Source organism: Anastrepha obliqua, chromosome 3, assembly GCF_027943255.1.
Source record: "Anastrepha obliqua isolate idAnaObli1 chromosome 3, idAnaObli1_1.0, whole genome shotgun sequence".
NCBI lineage: Eukaryota > Metazoa > Arthropoda > Insecta > Diptera > Tephritidae > Anastrepha > Anastrepha obliqua.
This window is the reverse complement of record NC_072894.1, coordinates 33,838,313-33,853,778: the sequence shown is the minus strand read 5'-3', so window position 1 is coordinate 33,853,778 and position 15,466 is coordinate 33,838,313. Positions and strand designations below refer to the sequence as shown.

The window sequence follows — 15,466 nt, the reverse complement described above, 5'->3', positions numbered from 1 at the left end:
TTTTACCGAGCACTACGTGGATCGTTTGAAAAGTCTGTACAAAGTCAGAGAGATGCTACTACTGAAGTTTCTCTGGTAGCGGCAGGCTAATAACCTACCCTGCCAGAAAGCAAAATAGATTAAAGGAACCAAGGCGAGACTGAGTCTTGCCGAGAAAGAACACACACCAAGTTTAAGCCCGGTCTATTTCTTTGTGTTTGCCATTCGCTCGAACAAAGGAAGTCCAGTGATTTTCCCTTTCCATGACGACAACGCAGCAGCCCACGCCTGAGTACTTATGGTCGCAAAATTAGTGGAAATAGGATTCTAATTCGTTTCACATCCACCCTACTCTCCAGACTTGTCTCCTTCGGATCCTTCAGACTTAGGTATATTTGTTCGCCAATTTGAAGAAAAGGCTGACAGGAAAAAGATTTTATTCAAACGAGGAGGCTTTTGCAGAAATAAATGGCTATTTCTTAGACTTAGACAAATCCTATTATTCGGAAGGCATCAAAAAACTAGAACATCATTGGATGAAATGTAGGAGATTAAGTCGTAAAATAAAAAAGGTTTGCGGCAAACAACTAATTAGTTTTTAATTTGCACAGGCTTGTCAAATGACCCTTGTAATTAAAAAAGTAATTTGTGGACTCTGGTCGTAAGCCCGAGAAACGTGGAATATAAAGTTGGTTTGCGTTGACAATTTTACTATCGTAAGTGCTGATGTAGCTATTTCTCTGTTAAAGGCTGCATTACTTACTAAGGCTCACAATTTTTTTCTAGGAAATAAAAATTAAATTGTAGTTTTCTTCGTTATTGCCGAAAAAATTAGATTATAAAAAATAATTAATTAATTATTAGAACGAAATTGCAACAAAACCAGTTATGTTTTTTATATGTTAAAACTAAAAGCCGTTAGTCACCATTTAACCTCAGTTGCTTAATTGAAATATTCTTAGGTTTACGCTTCTAGCTTCAGTTTCCCTGAGCAGCTACTAACTTTAATTCCACTTTATTAAACTGTTCCGATTTATGTTTAAAAGTTGCTGCTGATTCTTCTCTAACCTAAGCGAAATATTAACTTTTTTCTACGCTCTATTTTCATACAGAAACACCGCCAATGAGCGCCAAACTTTTATGTGCGGTTTGCAAGGACGCCTTTGCCAATCCCTGGGATTTGATGGTGCACGCCCAGGCCGCCCACATGGTCAACATTTACGAATTGGGCAATGAGGCTAATAACAATTATACCAGCAGTACCGATTGTGCTGATGCCGGTGTCAGTACAAATACCAGCAACAACAATAACAATATCGGCGCTACCTTAGCAGCGGTACCAAACACTGCCACAAATATTAGCAACAACTACAACAACAGCACCAATACAACTGACACCGGTGATTTGGCCAACAGTGCACAGTTGTCGTCACCGTCGCTGTTTAAGATAGAGTTAAATAATAACAACAACAACAATAGTAACAAGAACATTGCCAAAAACAATAACAACAGCATCAAAAATGCCGACATAAGTAGCGGCCATGAAATACAATTGTCGCCAACAGCCGAAACATTGCCACCGCAGCCAGCACCAACATCGGTGCTTGGCAAATTAGAGAGCAATAACAAAAACAACAACAACCACATCGATGCAGAAACAACCATTTTGTCGACTGCTGGCAACAATGGTTTCATAGCCAGCAATGGACATGGACATGTTAGCGATGCTGATCATTGCATGGATAGCAAATTTGGCATTTGTAATAGTCCGAATGGCTCAATTGCCAAAGAGGTAAGTGATACACACACACACACACATATATATATGTTGCACATGTGTACGGATGCTTTCTGTGTGCTGTAAGTCTGTATGAGAGATGGTGCTTCGGGTACTCCTATTCCTATATTCGTTGCAGTTGCAATGTTTCAGTGGTGGGTATAAAGATTCGTTGTTTTGGACGCATTTGCAAATGCAACAAACATGTCCTCTCCGCTGTTGCTTGTATTTGCTTTTGCAAGTGCACACACATATACACTCAGCTGCACTCCGTATTGGTATCTGTTCCAGTATTTGTACATATTTGCATTTACATTTGTTGAGAGTACTATTTGTTGTTCGGTTGGAGTTTGACGTTTGTCGCTTGTGCTCTCCTTGTCAACATTATTAAGCCATATTAGCTTAGGCCTGTGAACTGTTTGTTTTTATTTGCTTAGCTGTTGAACTGAAACTGGTGGTGGAAAATGAATTAATTGATTTCAATCAGTGATAGGAGATTTTGAAGCCGTTAACTCACTGCCTCATGTACAAGCATGAGGGAAGATTCCCCTAAATTTTGTATTAAAAAGAACACTTATGTATTTCCTATTATTTCTGGAGCGTAGAGCGCATTTCGCTACTCTACGTTGCGCACACTCGAAAGCAATGCATTTAGCTAAAATCGTAAGCTTAGCATGAAAAAATTGAAATTTTTCAAACTTGAAGCTGTATGCTAACAATGATTCTAAGCATACTGCCAATAATTCGCGAAAGTAGACACTCTACAAGTGCCAAAAAGTATATAAAATAACATACAAATTGCCGATTTTATTGGTATCGAATATTTGTGCAGGCACTCAGTTAAAAAAATTCGAGAGTTAAGCATTTCCTATAATTGTGATCTAAAGAAAACGCTAAAAATAGTGGATACCATTTCAAGGGGCTACTGTATAAAACTTCTGGTCTAAATGACTGCAAATATCAGCTAACTACAAACTAAGTACACGAAAAAGGGGGCAAAAAAGTCGTTGATTAGAGCTGCAGGAATGCGGGTATCGAACAGTGCGAGTAGTTCGATACTCGCTTGAAGCTCGTTTATCAACCAACTGCTAGAATTTGTATTCTCAATTTTCGAGCTTTTAAAGCATTTGAGTAGGTAAAGAGAAATTGTCACTTTTATTTGTCAGCATTTTTTAAGTTTCTAACGACAGTATAAATAAATTGTAAAACTTAAAAAAAAAGTGTCGGAAAAATAGTCAAAATAATCAAAAGTATTTCGTTGAAGTCCTCTGGTATACTGGCTAATTGAGAAAAAGTGGCGGGGTGGGGGTATTGGAATTTGTAGTGAGAGTCAAGCTGCACTGAAAGCCCTTGCTAACCAAGCTGCTTTTTGAAGTTAGTCTGTGAATGTAAGACAAAACTGAACAGTGTTGCAAAACACAACAAAGTTTTTCTTATTTGGGTGCCTGGACATTGTGGAATTCCAGGGACCGAGTTTACTGATGAACTGGCTAATGAAGGTTTTGCAAGTATGCCACTAGACCCTGAAAGCTTTCTAGGTGTCAATTCTGCATCGATTAAACTATGGATTGACGACTTCATGAGGTCTACCCGTAGAAGCCGTTGGTCTATGTTGAACTCGTGCAGAGTGACCAAGTGCTTTGTGAAAGAACCAAATAGGAAAACAGCGGCCTTCCTCCTAAAACTCAGCAGAAAGGACCTGCGAGTGCTGGTGGGTGTAATCACGGCCTAATCACCCGATTAACGCCTGTGGTCAGCATATGGCTGCCATGAGGGTCGTCGACAGCTCGATATGCCAATTCTGTCTTGAAGATGACGGCACTGCAGAGCATTTTCTCTGTAGCGGTCCTGTATTTTCCAGAATCAGGCTTAGGATATTGGGTTGCGATATACTGAGTATGGATAAAATTCATGCTCTTCCCCATTCCGGATCTCTTAAGATTCATCAATGCATCCAAGAGATATGTGGAAGAGTGACCTCAAACTAATTTTTCCGTCTTACCACCCATATTGTATCTATCCTTTCTCTCTATTTCATCCGCTGTAATATATCCGGGTGTAGTACAATGTTCTCCTGACTGAGTGCTTGGACTTGTCTAACTCCCCAAAAATCTAATCTAAGTCCTCTGTAACCTCTCTGAAGATTAATTTGCGGTTATTGATTAACTTTTCCTTCAGCTTTGTTTCACAACATGTTTTCATCAGTTCTCGATGTCGATGGCTTGGCACTACGTTCGCCATCCTGGATGTACTCACGACTTCTTGTGAAGCATTCTGCCCCCCGTAAAAGACTGTTTTCTTCCTTTGTTTAGGGTATATTTTCGAAACTGTTTCATAACACTTTTTTCACATCGTTCAATATATTTTGTAGAAAAAAGGAGTCAAAAGGTAAAAAGGTAGATTTACTCAAGACGGCGTAACATTTACCAATTTCAAGCAATGGTATATATTTCATACGAATTTTAATCATAGATATGGCAACCTAAAAAAAAAAATTTTTTGTTCAAGGTGGTTTGTATATTGTAAATTCTAGCACAATTTTGGTAATTTAAAATGAAAAGGTTTTTCAACTAATGGTGCCGGGGGGCCGCTCTTAATATATGATGAGCGAAATAATATTTCATATACAATATTTTTAGTTTATTATTTCTGGAATAGAAAGTCGACTCTCTGTAGGTCTGCCAAAATCGATTATAAAAACAAAAAAATTAGACTCCCTCTAATATTCTCTAATACTTAGTATGGGAATAAGTTTCCGTCCTCTCTTAGTCAAAGCTACGAACTATTTAAGCAAAGAAGTAATAAAGGGTTTTCCAATAAGAGGTGTTATTTTGGTAAAAGATCAATGGTTTGGTTGCGTGTGTGGCACGTAGCTCCATCTTGTTGAAAATAAACGTTGTCCAGATCAATATCAAGGTGGCCCAAAACCGTTCGAGTTTTACGAACCGTCTCTGCCAAATTTTCTAGTAAATTTTAATAACTTCAATGCATTGTTCCTTGTACTTGTCAAATATCAGAAAATGACAACTTCAAAACTGACATCTACCGAAATAGCGGGCTATTCAAAATAACATCTGTTATTGGAAAACCCATTACATAACATTATGTGATGTATGTGCCAATGAAACCTAGCACTTTACTTCATCTTTCAGACAGCATACGAATTCCTCTGACGAACAATTTGAGTTATTTTGAAGAAAGAAGAAAAGAAGTGAACCTCTCCCATAAGGGCTGACTGAATTGATCGGAATAGATGGTAATCCGAAGGTGCAATGTCTGCGGAGTACGGCGGCTGGACCGATGGGCATGACGTTGTAATGCAGCGTGTGGCGTGGCGTTGTCATGCAGCAAAATCAGTTTGTCATGTCTACCCTCCCATTCCGGCCGCTTTTCTTTGAGAGCTCGATTCAAATGCATTAGTTGCAGTCGGTAACGATTGCTAGTGGTAGTTTCAAATAGTTTAAGGAGTTCATAATAGATGTTACTCTTCTGATCCCACTATATGCACAACATAACCTTTGAAGCATGAATATTTTTTCCCCTGTCGATGGACCTGGTTCACCTGGCAGGCTCCAATTTTTTCGATGTTTAGGGTTATCATAATAGATCCATTTTCATCGCCAGTGACGATGCGATGCAGAAAACCTTTTCTTTTCTGCCGTTCAAGAAGCATCTCACACGTCACCAATCAATTCTCTATATCCCTCTCCTTCAACTGATATGGCACTTAGTTACCTGCTTTCTGGACCATTCCCATCGCGTGTAAACGTTTACCGATGGTTGAACTCTTTAGACATATCATCAAAAGTTCGACATGCGTCTTCATCCAATAACTGTTGTAGTTGAGTACCTTCGAAATTTTTTATAGGTAATGGTGAAGCACGACTTCCCACAAATGTTATTTTTCGGAACGAACGTAGACATTTTGGACGTCAGATAAAAAAGGATCTTTACGCTTTAAACGAATGTCAACTACTAGGATCGAGACCTCATATATACACCTTCAAATCACCAGTATATTACTGGAGCGAGCACAAAAATAGTATCACCAGAGACACCTCTTTTACGAGGATATTATTTCTGGAATAGAAAGTCAGCTTTCGTTCTGTAGGTCTGCCGAAAGCCATTTAAAAATAACGAAAAACAATTTTCACTCCACTAATCTGTATAATATATTTCTACAATACATACAATTTTTATTTACGAAGCTCAGTTGTGCGTTTTTTTACTGCAGTACCAAAATATACATATTTATTTTCACTTTTTAATTGAAATTTTTTACGCTTTCTTAATAAATGATTCTGAAACTGTGTCTTTAAAATGCTGTTCTAAAATTCTTTTTGTACAAAGTGTATTATTATATTATTATTATTAATGTTATTGACGTACGCCACCATTTGTAAAAAAATTTAAATCTAACGAAAGGCTGATTAATAATAATAAATATTTTCCATTACAATTGAACTAAAGTTTTCCTCTCATCTAATTGCCTCTACCTATCCTATCTATCTTCTTTTTTTTTCAAAAATATGCAACTCAGTGCGATAATGCCCGTTTGGATGGCCACATTTCGATTTTGTCGCACACTCATGATGGAGACGATGTGAAAATGTTGGACGGTTCATTGTCATCGCGTGGCAGTTCACCAGCTCTGGAGCATGATGAGCAAGAAGAGCAACAACAACAACGGCAGCAGCAAAACGCGCAACCCGCCTGCATTGTGCGCACACTGAGCATTGTAAGTGCAAAGTAAGCAAATAAAATAATACGTAAATATGTACACTAATGCATGTGTGTAGGTGTGAGTGGGGAAAATGTAAGTAGGTGCACATGGTGCTAAGTACAGAGGTGGATAACTAAATAGAGCCAGTTTGCCAGTTTCTCTTTCTTGTGACATGCAGAGGAATTAGAAATACACTGCGTTAAATATCTAAAGCAGAGGAACTTATAGACAAGATTTAGCAATTCATTTATTTCTTATTTGATTTGAATGATTTTGTTTTTGTAAAAATTTCTTACATTCGCCTGCAAAAACCATATAAATGCAGGTTTCGAACTTTGTGTAAATTAAAAAAAAATCAAAAATTTTTATTAAAAATTTCAAGAGTTTTAATCGCAATTTAGTAGTTTTGAGTTTGTAGTGGCTATAGCCCATCGAGTTTTGGTAATTTTTTTAGTATTTTTGGTTTCAATACAAAAAACATTCAGGTACTTTATCATACCGAAATTCCATAAATAAAAATAAAAAATTCTTAAAACTTTGTAACTAAATCCCTGTGAAATAGTTTTTTAACGCAGACTATTTAAAGATTTTTTTTGGGGGGTATTCTTTGCCAATTTTCTAGTTGAATATTTGAATAAGGACACCCCTTCGTTTGTGAATGCGAATTTATTTATAAATAACTTAAAAATATAAATAAAAAAATATAAATAAATAAATTAAAATAATAAATAAATATGTAAAGAAATATAAAGAAATTTAATTATAAATAAATTAAAAAATATAAATGAATTTAATTATATTTATTTATTTATATTTATAAATTTATTTTTATTTATTTATAATAAATACATTTATTTATATTTTATATGAATTAGTTTTATTTATGAATTTACCCAACGTACCCTCTCCGACGCAACCAAATTCTGCACGATCATTTCCAATGTATTCACACTCTCGTCCAATCAGTCGTTGTTCAGATAGCAGCAAAGTTTCATTGGTTGATGTTTATGTTAATACCATTCTTTTCACCATGACCTGCATAGTCTTCGCTTTTTTTGAAATTCGATCCACACAGGGGGTGGTACTGACTAAGAGTCTAAGAAATGAATAAACTAGTCCCAAGGCAAATACTAACGGAGATTCGCCGCTTCAACACTTCTGCAGGAGCTTCATAGAAGAAGGAATATCAAAATATGGTGACGTATAACACTTTCTTGCGGGAACGAAGCGCGCTTTGACAAATCCGTTTCAGATTTTTAGGGAAGCACTATTTGCGGCATACGTACAATTAGATTCCTTACCTAAGGTGTTATGAAACGTATAGAAAAATGAAATAAAAAACTTTATTCAGTTCACTTCCACTTGCACTTCAATTTTCAAACATACTGAAAAAAAATCCCTTTAAAATACGCACAAAAAATTGAACATTTTCTAATTATTTGAAAAAAAAACTTTAACTTAAACTCTTTAACATTTTTCTCATCTGCCCGAAACCCGCTTATAAATTAAAAACTCAATTAGTGTGGGCTTAAGGGGTAACACCACTGTAGAAATTTCAAAAAATTGATTTTTTTTTATAAGCTTAAAAAATTCTTTGAACCTTTTAAAATACAGAACAAAAAGTTTTATACGTTACCGAAGTCTATTTCATAAATATTTTAAGCTTTTAACCAAGCGTTAGTGACTGCTACCTAACGACTTCTCCAAATTTCCAAACTTTAAACGCGTTTTTCTCGAAACACGTTTTCTGAAATTGGCACGCAGCATAACTCAAACAATTTTAAATATTTTTAATCAGGTTTTTCACTACGTCTGTATAATAACCTTCTTAAGAGAAGAGCGTAGGGGATTTTCGATAGATTAATTTAAACGATTGTTATAATTATTTAAGTGCCGTTTTTTTAGTCCAAAATAGAGTTTTTTCCTTCAAATGCTTGTTAATTCCACAAAAATAATTTTTTTTAAATTCCCCTACGTGTTTCTCTAGCTATTCTTATCTAGATTAAGAAAAAAAATGTTTCTTTGTTCCAGATTAAAATTTGCACCCTCTGTGCTGCGTGCCGCGGAGCTCCTTCAAGAGAAACCACATTACAAAAATGTCTCCAATGCCGCTATTTTGTAAAATTTTTCGATCAAACTTTGTAGTTTTGTATTTTAGTATATAAGTAATAACTTCCCAAATCAGAGTGATTGTTTCCCCTTTCCTTCTATACAAAAAAATTCTTTAAAAATCGTGTTTATTTTACGCGTGTACAGTGGTGTTACCCCTTAACTTAACTTAACTTAAGAAATTGGCAACAATTACTCCATACAAGAGTGCTTGGTTTTTGTATCTTCTGCTCCCATAAATAAAATACAGTGAACCAATAGTGAAATTAGCTATATTGTTTTTCAAAATATTCCACTTAAAAGTTAATACACTTCTGCATTCGCCTGAACTAATTTTTAAAGGTATTATACCACTCAGAAATGCAAATGAAAAGAAGTCATCAAATCCATCAAATCCACCAAATCAGGACTGTAAAGGGGATGGATGACCCATTAAGTCGATCCTGCTCAAAAACTTGCATTGCCTTGATGAAGAATTAGTTTTCGGCGGTTGGTTATGTTGCGATATGACCTGGGGACATTTTGCAGCGCGAATGACTTTTGTTGGATTAAACTCGTCGTTGAACATTCACGGAGTCGGTTGTCGTTTTACATCCAGCTCATATGCATAGATCCAATATTATTCACCTACTACAATATCACAGACGTATTTTGAGCTACTGAGGCTGAATTTCTTCAACATTTCTGTACACCCATCGACACGAGTCCTTTTATGGGCAATTGTAAAATTATGCGCTATCCAACGGAAGAAACCTTCTTGACGACGAAATTTTCATGTTTGGTTGAATAAATGTTCGTCACAGTAATGCCCTCTCTCTCGCGATATGTCACATGCCCGATCTTGCAGACTAACCTTGATCGAAGTGAGCGAATTTCGAGCTGTTTGGCTGTTTGGGAGAATGTTGATATTGACAACACTCCTGCTTGTACGAAGATATTCCCTGGCACATAGCTCTTAGGCTGGAATCTCCACCTGACAAATGGAAGTCGATTTTCTCATTGCAATTGCCTTATTGAAGTGTGGTCCGACAACTCCCCGGCACTGCCGTCTTCCATTTTGAACCCACCAGTAAACCATACCTGTGCGCCCTGTTTTGAAGATATTTCATTATTTCGCCACGCTGAGCGACCACTAAAAACCACCTTGAAATTCTTGGGGATTCTAGTTTTCTTACCATCTTATCACAGACAGTCAGGCACGGAGAGTTCAATATTGAATTCTGAGTTTTTTCATGTCCTGTATGGTTGTGTTCGGCATTTTCTCATCACGGTACCTCACTAACAGAATTTTCATAAATAGGTAAATAGAAATAATAATTTAATTTATATTCATTTGTTTGATATAAAAAAAATTTAGTTTAAAAGAAATTTGTTAAAAAAGTTTTTAGTTCGTAGTCTGTGGACGAATGACTAGTGACAGAGCAGCACTGATTTAAGTTTAGTAATCTTGAGTTAAAAAGAAACTGAAAACAAAAATGTTCATGCACATCCATATTTGCTAAAAAGTGTAAATCAATGTGGTTTCTTTTCTGCTATAAAAGGGGACTTTTAAGTCTACATTTCATATGTGTGTGAAAAATTAAAAATACCGAAATTCCCGAGACTACCTTCCTGAAAATATCGGAATCACGTGATCCCAGTATCCCTAGGTATCCCTAGTACAGGCCTTAAAGAAATATTTTCATACCAGAATCTCTCAAAATATGGTAAGTAGCTTAAGTTATTGTTAATAAAAGTGTCCAAAAAGTGTGCGAACACTGAAGGTCAACATTATTTGCTTTTCAAATATGCGAAGTTAGTCGATTTTATATTGCATACTTTTAGGCCAGTAGATTTTTTATTTGAAGTTTTCGAAGCAAAGTTAAATATATTTGTTGATATATTCAGAAATTTATTAAGCAGAACTTTATAAATTACTTTAAGGGGACAAATACCTGCAAAATTTCGAAGAAAAGAATTTTTTTTCATAAAATGTTAATATAATCCTTTAAAAATATGTCAAAAAATTTTTAGAACGCAAATTTAAGTATTTCTTATATTATAGATCGTTAACCGTGACGACTCTATTTTTTGCGCTCGAACGCTGGGAGAGGAATTTTCATGTATTCAAACTTTAGACGCGTTTTTCTCAAAACTATATTTTTGGAATTGGAGTACACGATAACACGAAAAGTTATTAATCGATCTCCTTGAAATTTTGTACACATCTTTTTTATGATACTGCTTTCTATGTGAATTTACAATTCGAAAATTTTTCGAAGCAAAAATATGACATTAATAAACAAAAAATTTTTGGGTTTTTGTATTCAGGACACTGACGCCATGCTACAATTGAAAAAAATATATTGATTTCTTTATTTTAAATAATTTTAATGAAAATCAGAGAAAATATGGCCGTTTACAGGTATCTGCCCCCTTAAGCAGTTTTTAAGATATTATCTGAAAAGTATGCTATATACATCAACGGGTCCGCCAAAAAACACCACGGGCCCGTACCGAAAGGTCTGCGAGATTAGACTCTCTTCTTTTCTGCTGGGTCTGCCTGGCTCTATTTAGTTGTCTGCATCTGTGCATTTGTGTGTTGGGGAGTGTATTTTGGCCTGCATACATAGCATTTATATGTAATTAATAAAAGAAACAAGAAAAAAGAATAAAACAAAAAAACAAATAGGCCCAATTGTGAGCAATAAAAAATGGTTTCGTCATAAATTAAGTTAACAGCGTAAAGCACTAATTGCTGGCCAGAAGCGTAAAAGCGCACGCATACCCATACGCACACACGGTTTTGCTCGACCACAAACAAATAGTCAGTTCACATAACACACAAATAATTTTAAATAATGCGACACATGCGCTCAGCCGCAAGTTGGGCGTGATCAATTTCGCAAACAGTTAAATTTAAAAGCAAAATATTGACAATTATTCATTTATTTATTTGTATGTGTTGTTTGTTTGCTTTTTTATTTCATTTTTGCGCCCCTTCTTTGGCTCTCAACACATATAACAGGAAGCAGCTACCACCTCGAGCACAACAACCAGCTTGATGACCAACACTTTGGCATTAAGCCTTACAAATGGCGTTGCCAATGCAGCAGCTGCGTTGGCGCCACAATAGAGCGGCAAAAACCATCAGTATTCTTGAACAAAAATCCACACAAACAATAAATAAAAAAAAAAACAAAAAAACCAAAAAAGAAACAAAACAACATCACGTGACTTATGAAATACAAATACAAACAAAAGTCAAATTAAAACGAATGATGGGCAGGGTGAGTGCGTGGCGTATGAGCAACATTGTGGATGCAAACAATATGCATGCTCACAAATACTTATACACATATGTACCGTAAGTATGTATGTATGCATTACTGCGTATTTACAGACAGTTATATGTATGTATTGTAGTTTTTATATGTATATATGCAATATTTGTATGCAAATTTGGTGGTGAATGAAAAATTTAAAGTGAACTTCATTTACAGTTTTTTGGTTTCGGCTTTGGTTTCAGTTGTTTTTGACAAAATCAACAAATAAAGAATCAATTCATTCGCCAAAATGTGTGCACAATTAAAAATAAAAAAACCAAAAAAAAAAAAAAAAGAAACGAAAAATTAAATTAATTTAAAACAAGGAGTAATTTTAAATATTTAATAGAGGAAAATAAAATAAATAAATGGCCTACGATTATTCATTGTCCACTTAGCCTTGTACGCCACATTCGCGCGCAGTGCTTCTGGATATTTATTTATTTTTGGCATATGCATAAATTATTTGCAGTCGAGTATGAGTTTCTCTGGTAAAATTTTTTACATAGGTTATAATATTGTGCATATGTATGTATGCGTGCATGTAATAGCACATATTGATTAAATTTGAGAAGAAAGCTCAAATATGCCAAATACGGGTCATTAAAGTCGACTGAAGATGGGGTTTCATATACTCGTGGACAAGGAACATTGTGGTTAAGGTGCTGACGGCAGGCTTTTGTACATTACCCTAATCCATAAATGATCATTGCACCAATGAGAACCAATAAAAATGTAGATAAGTTCTTAAGTCATCACTTTTAATTTTTTTTATTTGTTTTAACTAATAGTTTTTTACGTAGCTAGATAAGTTCTTAAGTCATCACTTTTAATTTTTTTTATTTGTTTTAACTAATAGTTTTTTACCTAGCTGCTGAGACTTTATTTTATTAATATACTTAAACACTTAATGCGAAAGTGGATGCCATATGCATATATATGCATATTTTGGCTATTCGCGAATAATTTAATACTATACAATATTGCTTATAACTTCACCGTTAACTTAATTACAATTGTTTTAAACATACAATATGAAATATGAGAGAATTATTGTGCCTACCTACCTATCTACATATGTAAGCGAATGATTTTGAATTCCAGTTTAGTACCGAAATAGAAAAAAATTTAATTTTCATTGGATTTAATGAAACTGCTAAATACGTAAAAGGGTGTCTCAAGACGACCTGATATTTTAACATAGTTACTAAAAATTCAGAGTATGAAGAAAAAGGATGTAAAATTATGTATGCAATTATTCGTTTCTTTCTTAGTATAGAAAGTGTTGGCTTACCTTCTTCACAAGTCTTATGCCAATACTGAGATCTGTCACAAAATTTATTTAGAACTTTAGAAACGGGTTGTGTTTTTAGAGCCATACAATTGTCGTCTAAAGTTATCAAGCTTCCTCTTTTGCTGGCCATGGACAATTTTTGGTACAATATTTATAGTTTTAGTCAGCAAAGTCACAAATGATTGGTCTACTTACCGACACTACTGCAAATAAAGTAGCCCTCTTGGAACTAAAGCACACTCTTCCTGTAGAGGTAGAAAATCTTATATGCGACTAAGAGTCCAACATTCGATTCCCACACATAGCCTTTTTTAAAACGGATCGTCAAAGCCGCCGTGCTCCTATTGCAATACACCTGATGTGTTCGTGCAACACATATCCAGTGGCAGGCCGAAAAAGCTCACAGCACGGTTTGTGAGCGAAACAAATTTACGAAAAAACGGATTGGCGGCCTTAGAATGTTAGCCACAGATTTGGAAACCACTACGGTGTGAAAGAAAAACTATAAGAAGCTTATTCGCGAATCGAAACAAGTTGTCGGTTAGGATTCTGAAAAGGCATCTAACCGCAAAGCTGGAATCGCTTACAGTCGGCTTGCTGATGGAATCTCACTTTCCAAGTAATCAGATAAACGTCGGCCGGCAACAGCCCTTATTGATAGAGGCTGTTGTCAGAGCTGCTACACCTTCTCGGCACGACTGGTACGTTACCAGATCTGTGGTGAATAAGACCGCCATTCGATTAGCCATCAAATCTTTAGGCGGCTACAAGTCGCCTGGACCAGATGGAATATATCCTGTCATGCTGAAGGGAATCCTAGAGTACGTGGCTGCGGCCTTGAGGGAAATCTTCACTGCATGCCTGGCAGTGGTCTATATACCACGCTCTTGGTGGATAGTGAGGGTACCCTTCATCCCTAAGGTTCGATGACATGACTACATCAGCGCCAAAAGCTTCAGACCCATGAGTACGACTTCTTTCATGCTGAAAAGTCTCAAACTATTAGGGAAATTCAAAATATCAAAACGAAAAATCCTGCGGGTCGGCACTGCAAAACTTTGTTGCTAGGCTAGTGCTAGCCATCGGCAGGAGAGACATAGAGGGGGCGTTTGATAATGCCGCTTTTGACAGTATGTGTGGCTCTGCTTGTAGGTATGGCGTAGACCGGGTGCTAGTGAATAGAATTTGTTCGATGCTAGCCCAAAGAATCGTAGAATTCAAGGCGGTGTGCTGTCTCCATTGCTCTGGTGCATGGTGATCGATCCTCGATCTCGAGTCTATGCACAAGCATATGTGGACGACGTTGCCTATTTGGTAACATGCCCTTCGCCTATGAATATCTGTAGAAAAGTGCAGAAAACTCTGTATATGATTGGCACTTAGTGCAGTGCGAATAACCTATCGGCAAACCTTACCAAGACTAGTATTGTCCCCTCTACCAGAAGGAGGAAGCCTCATGGACTCATTCTGACTAAGCTAAAAGGAGTCACAATCCAGGTATTCAAAGAAATCAAATATCTTGGAGGAATCCTCGATAGTAAACTCCTTTGTAAGTCACACGTTGAAACAGAGATATCCAAAGCACTGACAGCCTTCTGGCGGTGCAAAGGTGTCTATAGGACAACGAGAGGTTTTTCTCCTAGCAAGATACTATGAATCTACACAACTATGATAAGACCCATGCATGAATGGTCTGTATGAGTAGACTCTATCTCGTGTGAGTCAGTACAGACTACAAAGCACTGTGCCCAGCATAGGATACTCTGGTTAGTCTACCACCACTTCATATTTTCATCCAAGGAGAGGTCTTGTAGGACATCTGCAGGCTGAAACATAACGGGAATTGGTACGCCCCTTGTTCGGCATTGGACAACAAAGAAGGCATGGACTCCGATCCAATGATCCTCTCCATGCCCCTTGACCCCATGCCATCAAGAGTCGTACTTGAAAAAAGATAGATAGAGTGGGATGCTGCCAGAATCTCAATTGTGGTCAAACTCGGAAAATGAGCCCGGCAAATACTGTTTTCGCAATTTCACGGATGGCTCCCAGATCGAACGCGGTTACGCTAGTGAATCTAGCGGGACAAAACTACAATTTGGTTGTGGAATGTACGTATCTCTTTGTTTTTTTGGTTTTAAGGAGGTTGTTCCGCCCTGGGACCGTGGTAATATTTCGTCAAGGTGGAGCCGCGTTTTTGTCTATTGTCACAACAAGTACCTGCGTCCTGGTTCCTCTGACATGGGCGTATGGAGGTTATACGCTGTCGATAGTATCCA

At 36.5% G+C, this 15,466-nt stretch overlaps 1 protein-coding gene across 1 annotated transcript in view; it reads left to right on the top strand.

The window, feature by feature from the left end:
* Positions 1-11,851, top strand: part of LOC129242573 (putative mediator of RNA polymerase II transcription subunit 26) — a 63,028-nt gene extending 51,177 nt beyond the window's left edge. Inside the window, exons 6-8 of the mRNA XM_054879299.1 lie at positions 1,092-1,764; positions 6,278-6,494; positions 11,596-11,851. Coding sequence (XP_054735274.1) covers positions 1,092-1,764; positions 6,278-6,494; positions 11,596-11,703 — 998 coding nt within the window. The 3' untranslated portion in view covers positions 11,704-11,851. The remainder of the gene's footprint in view (positions 1-1,091; positions 1,765-6,277; positions 6,495-11,595) is intronic.
* Positions 11,852-15,466: the final 3,615 nt, after the last annotated feature.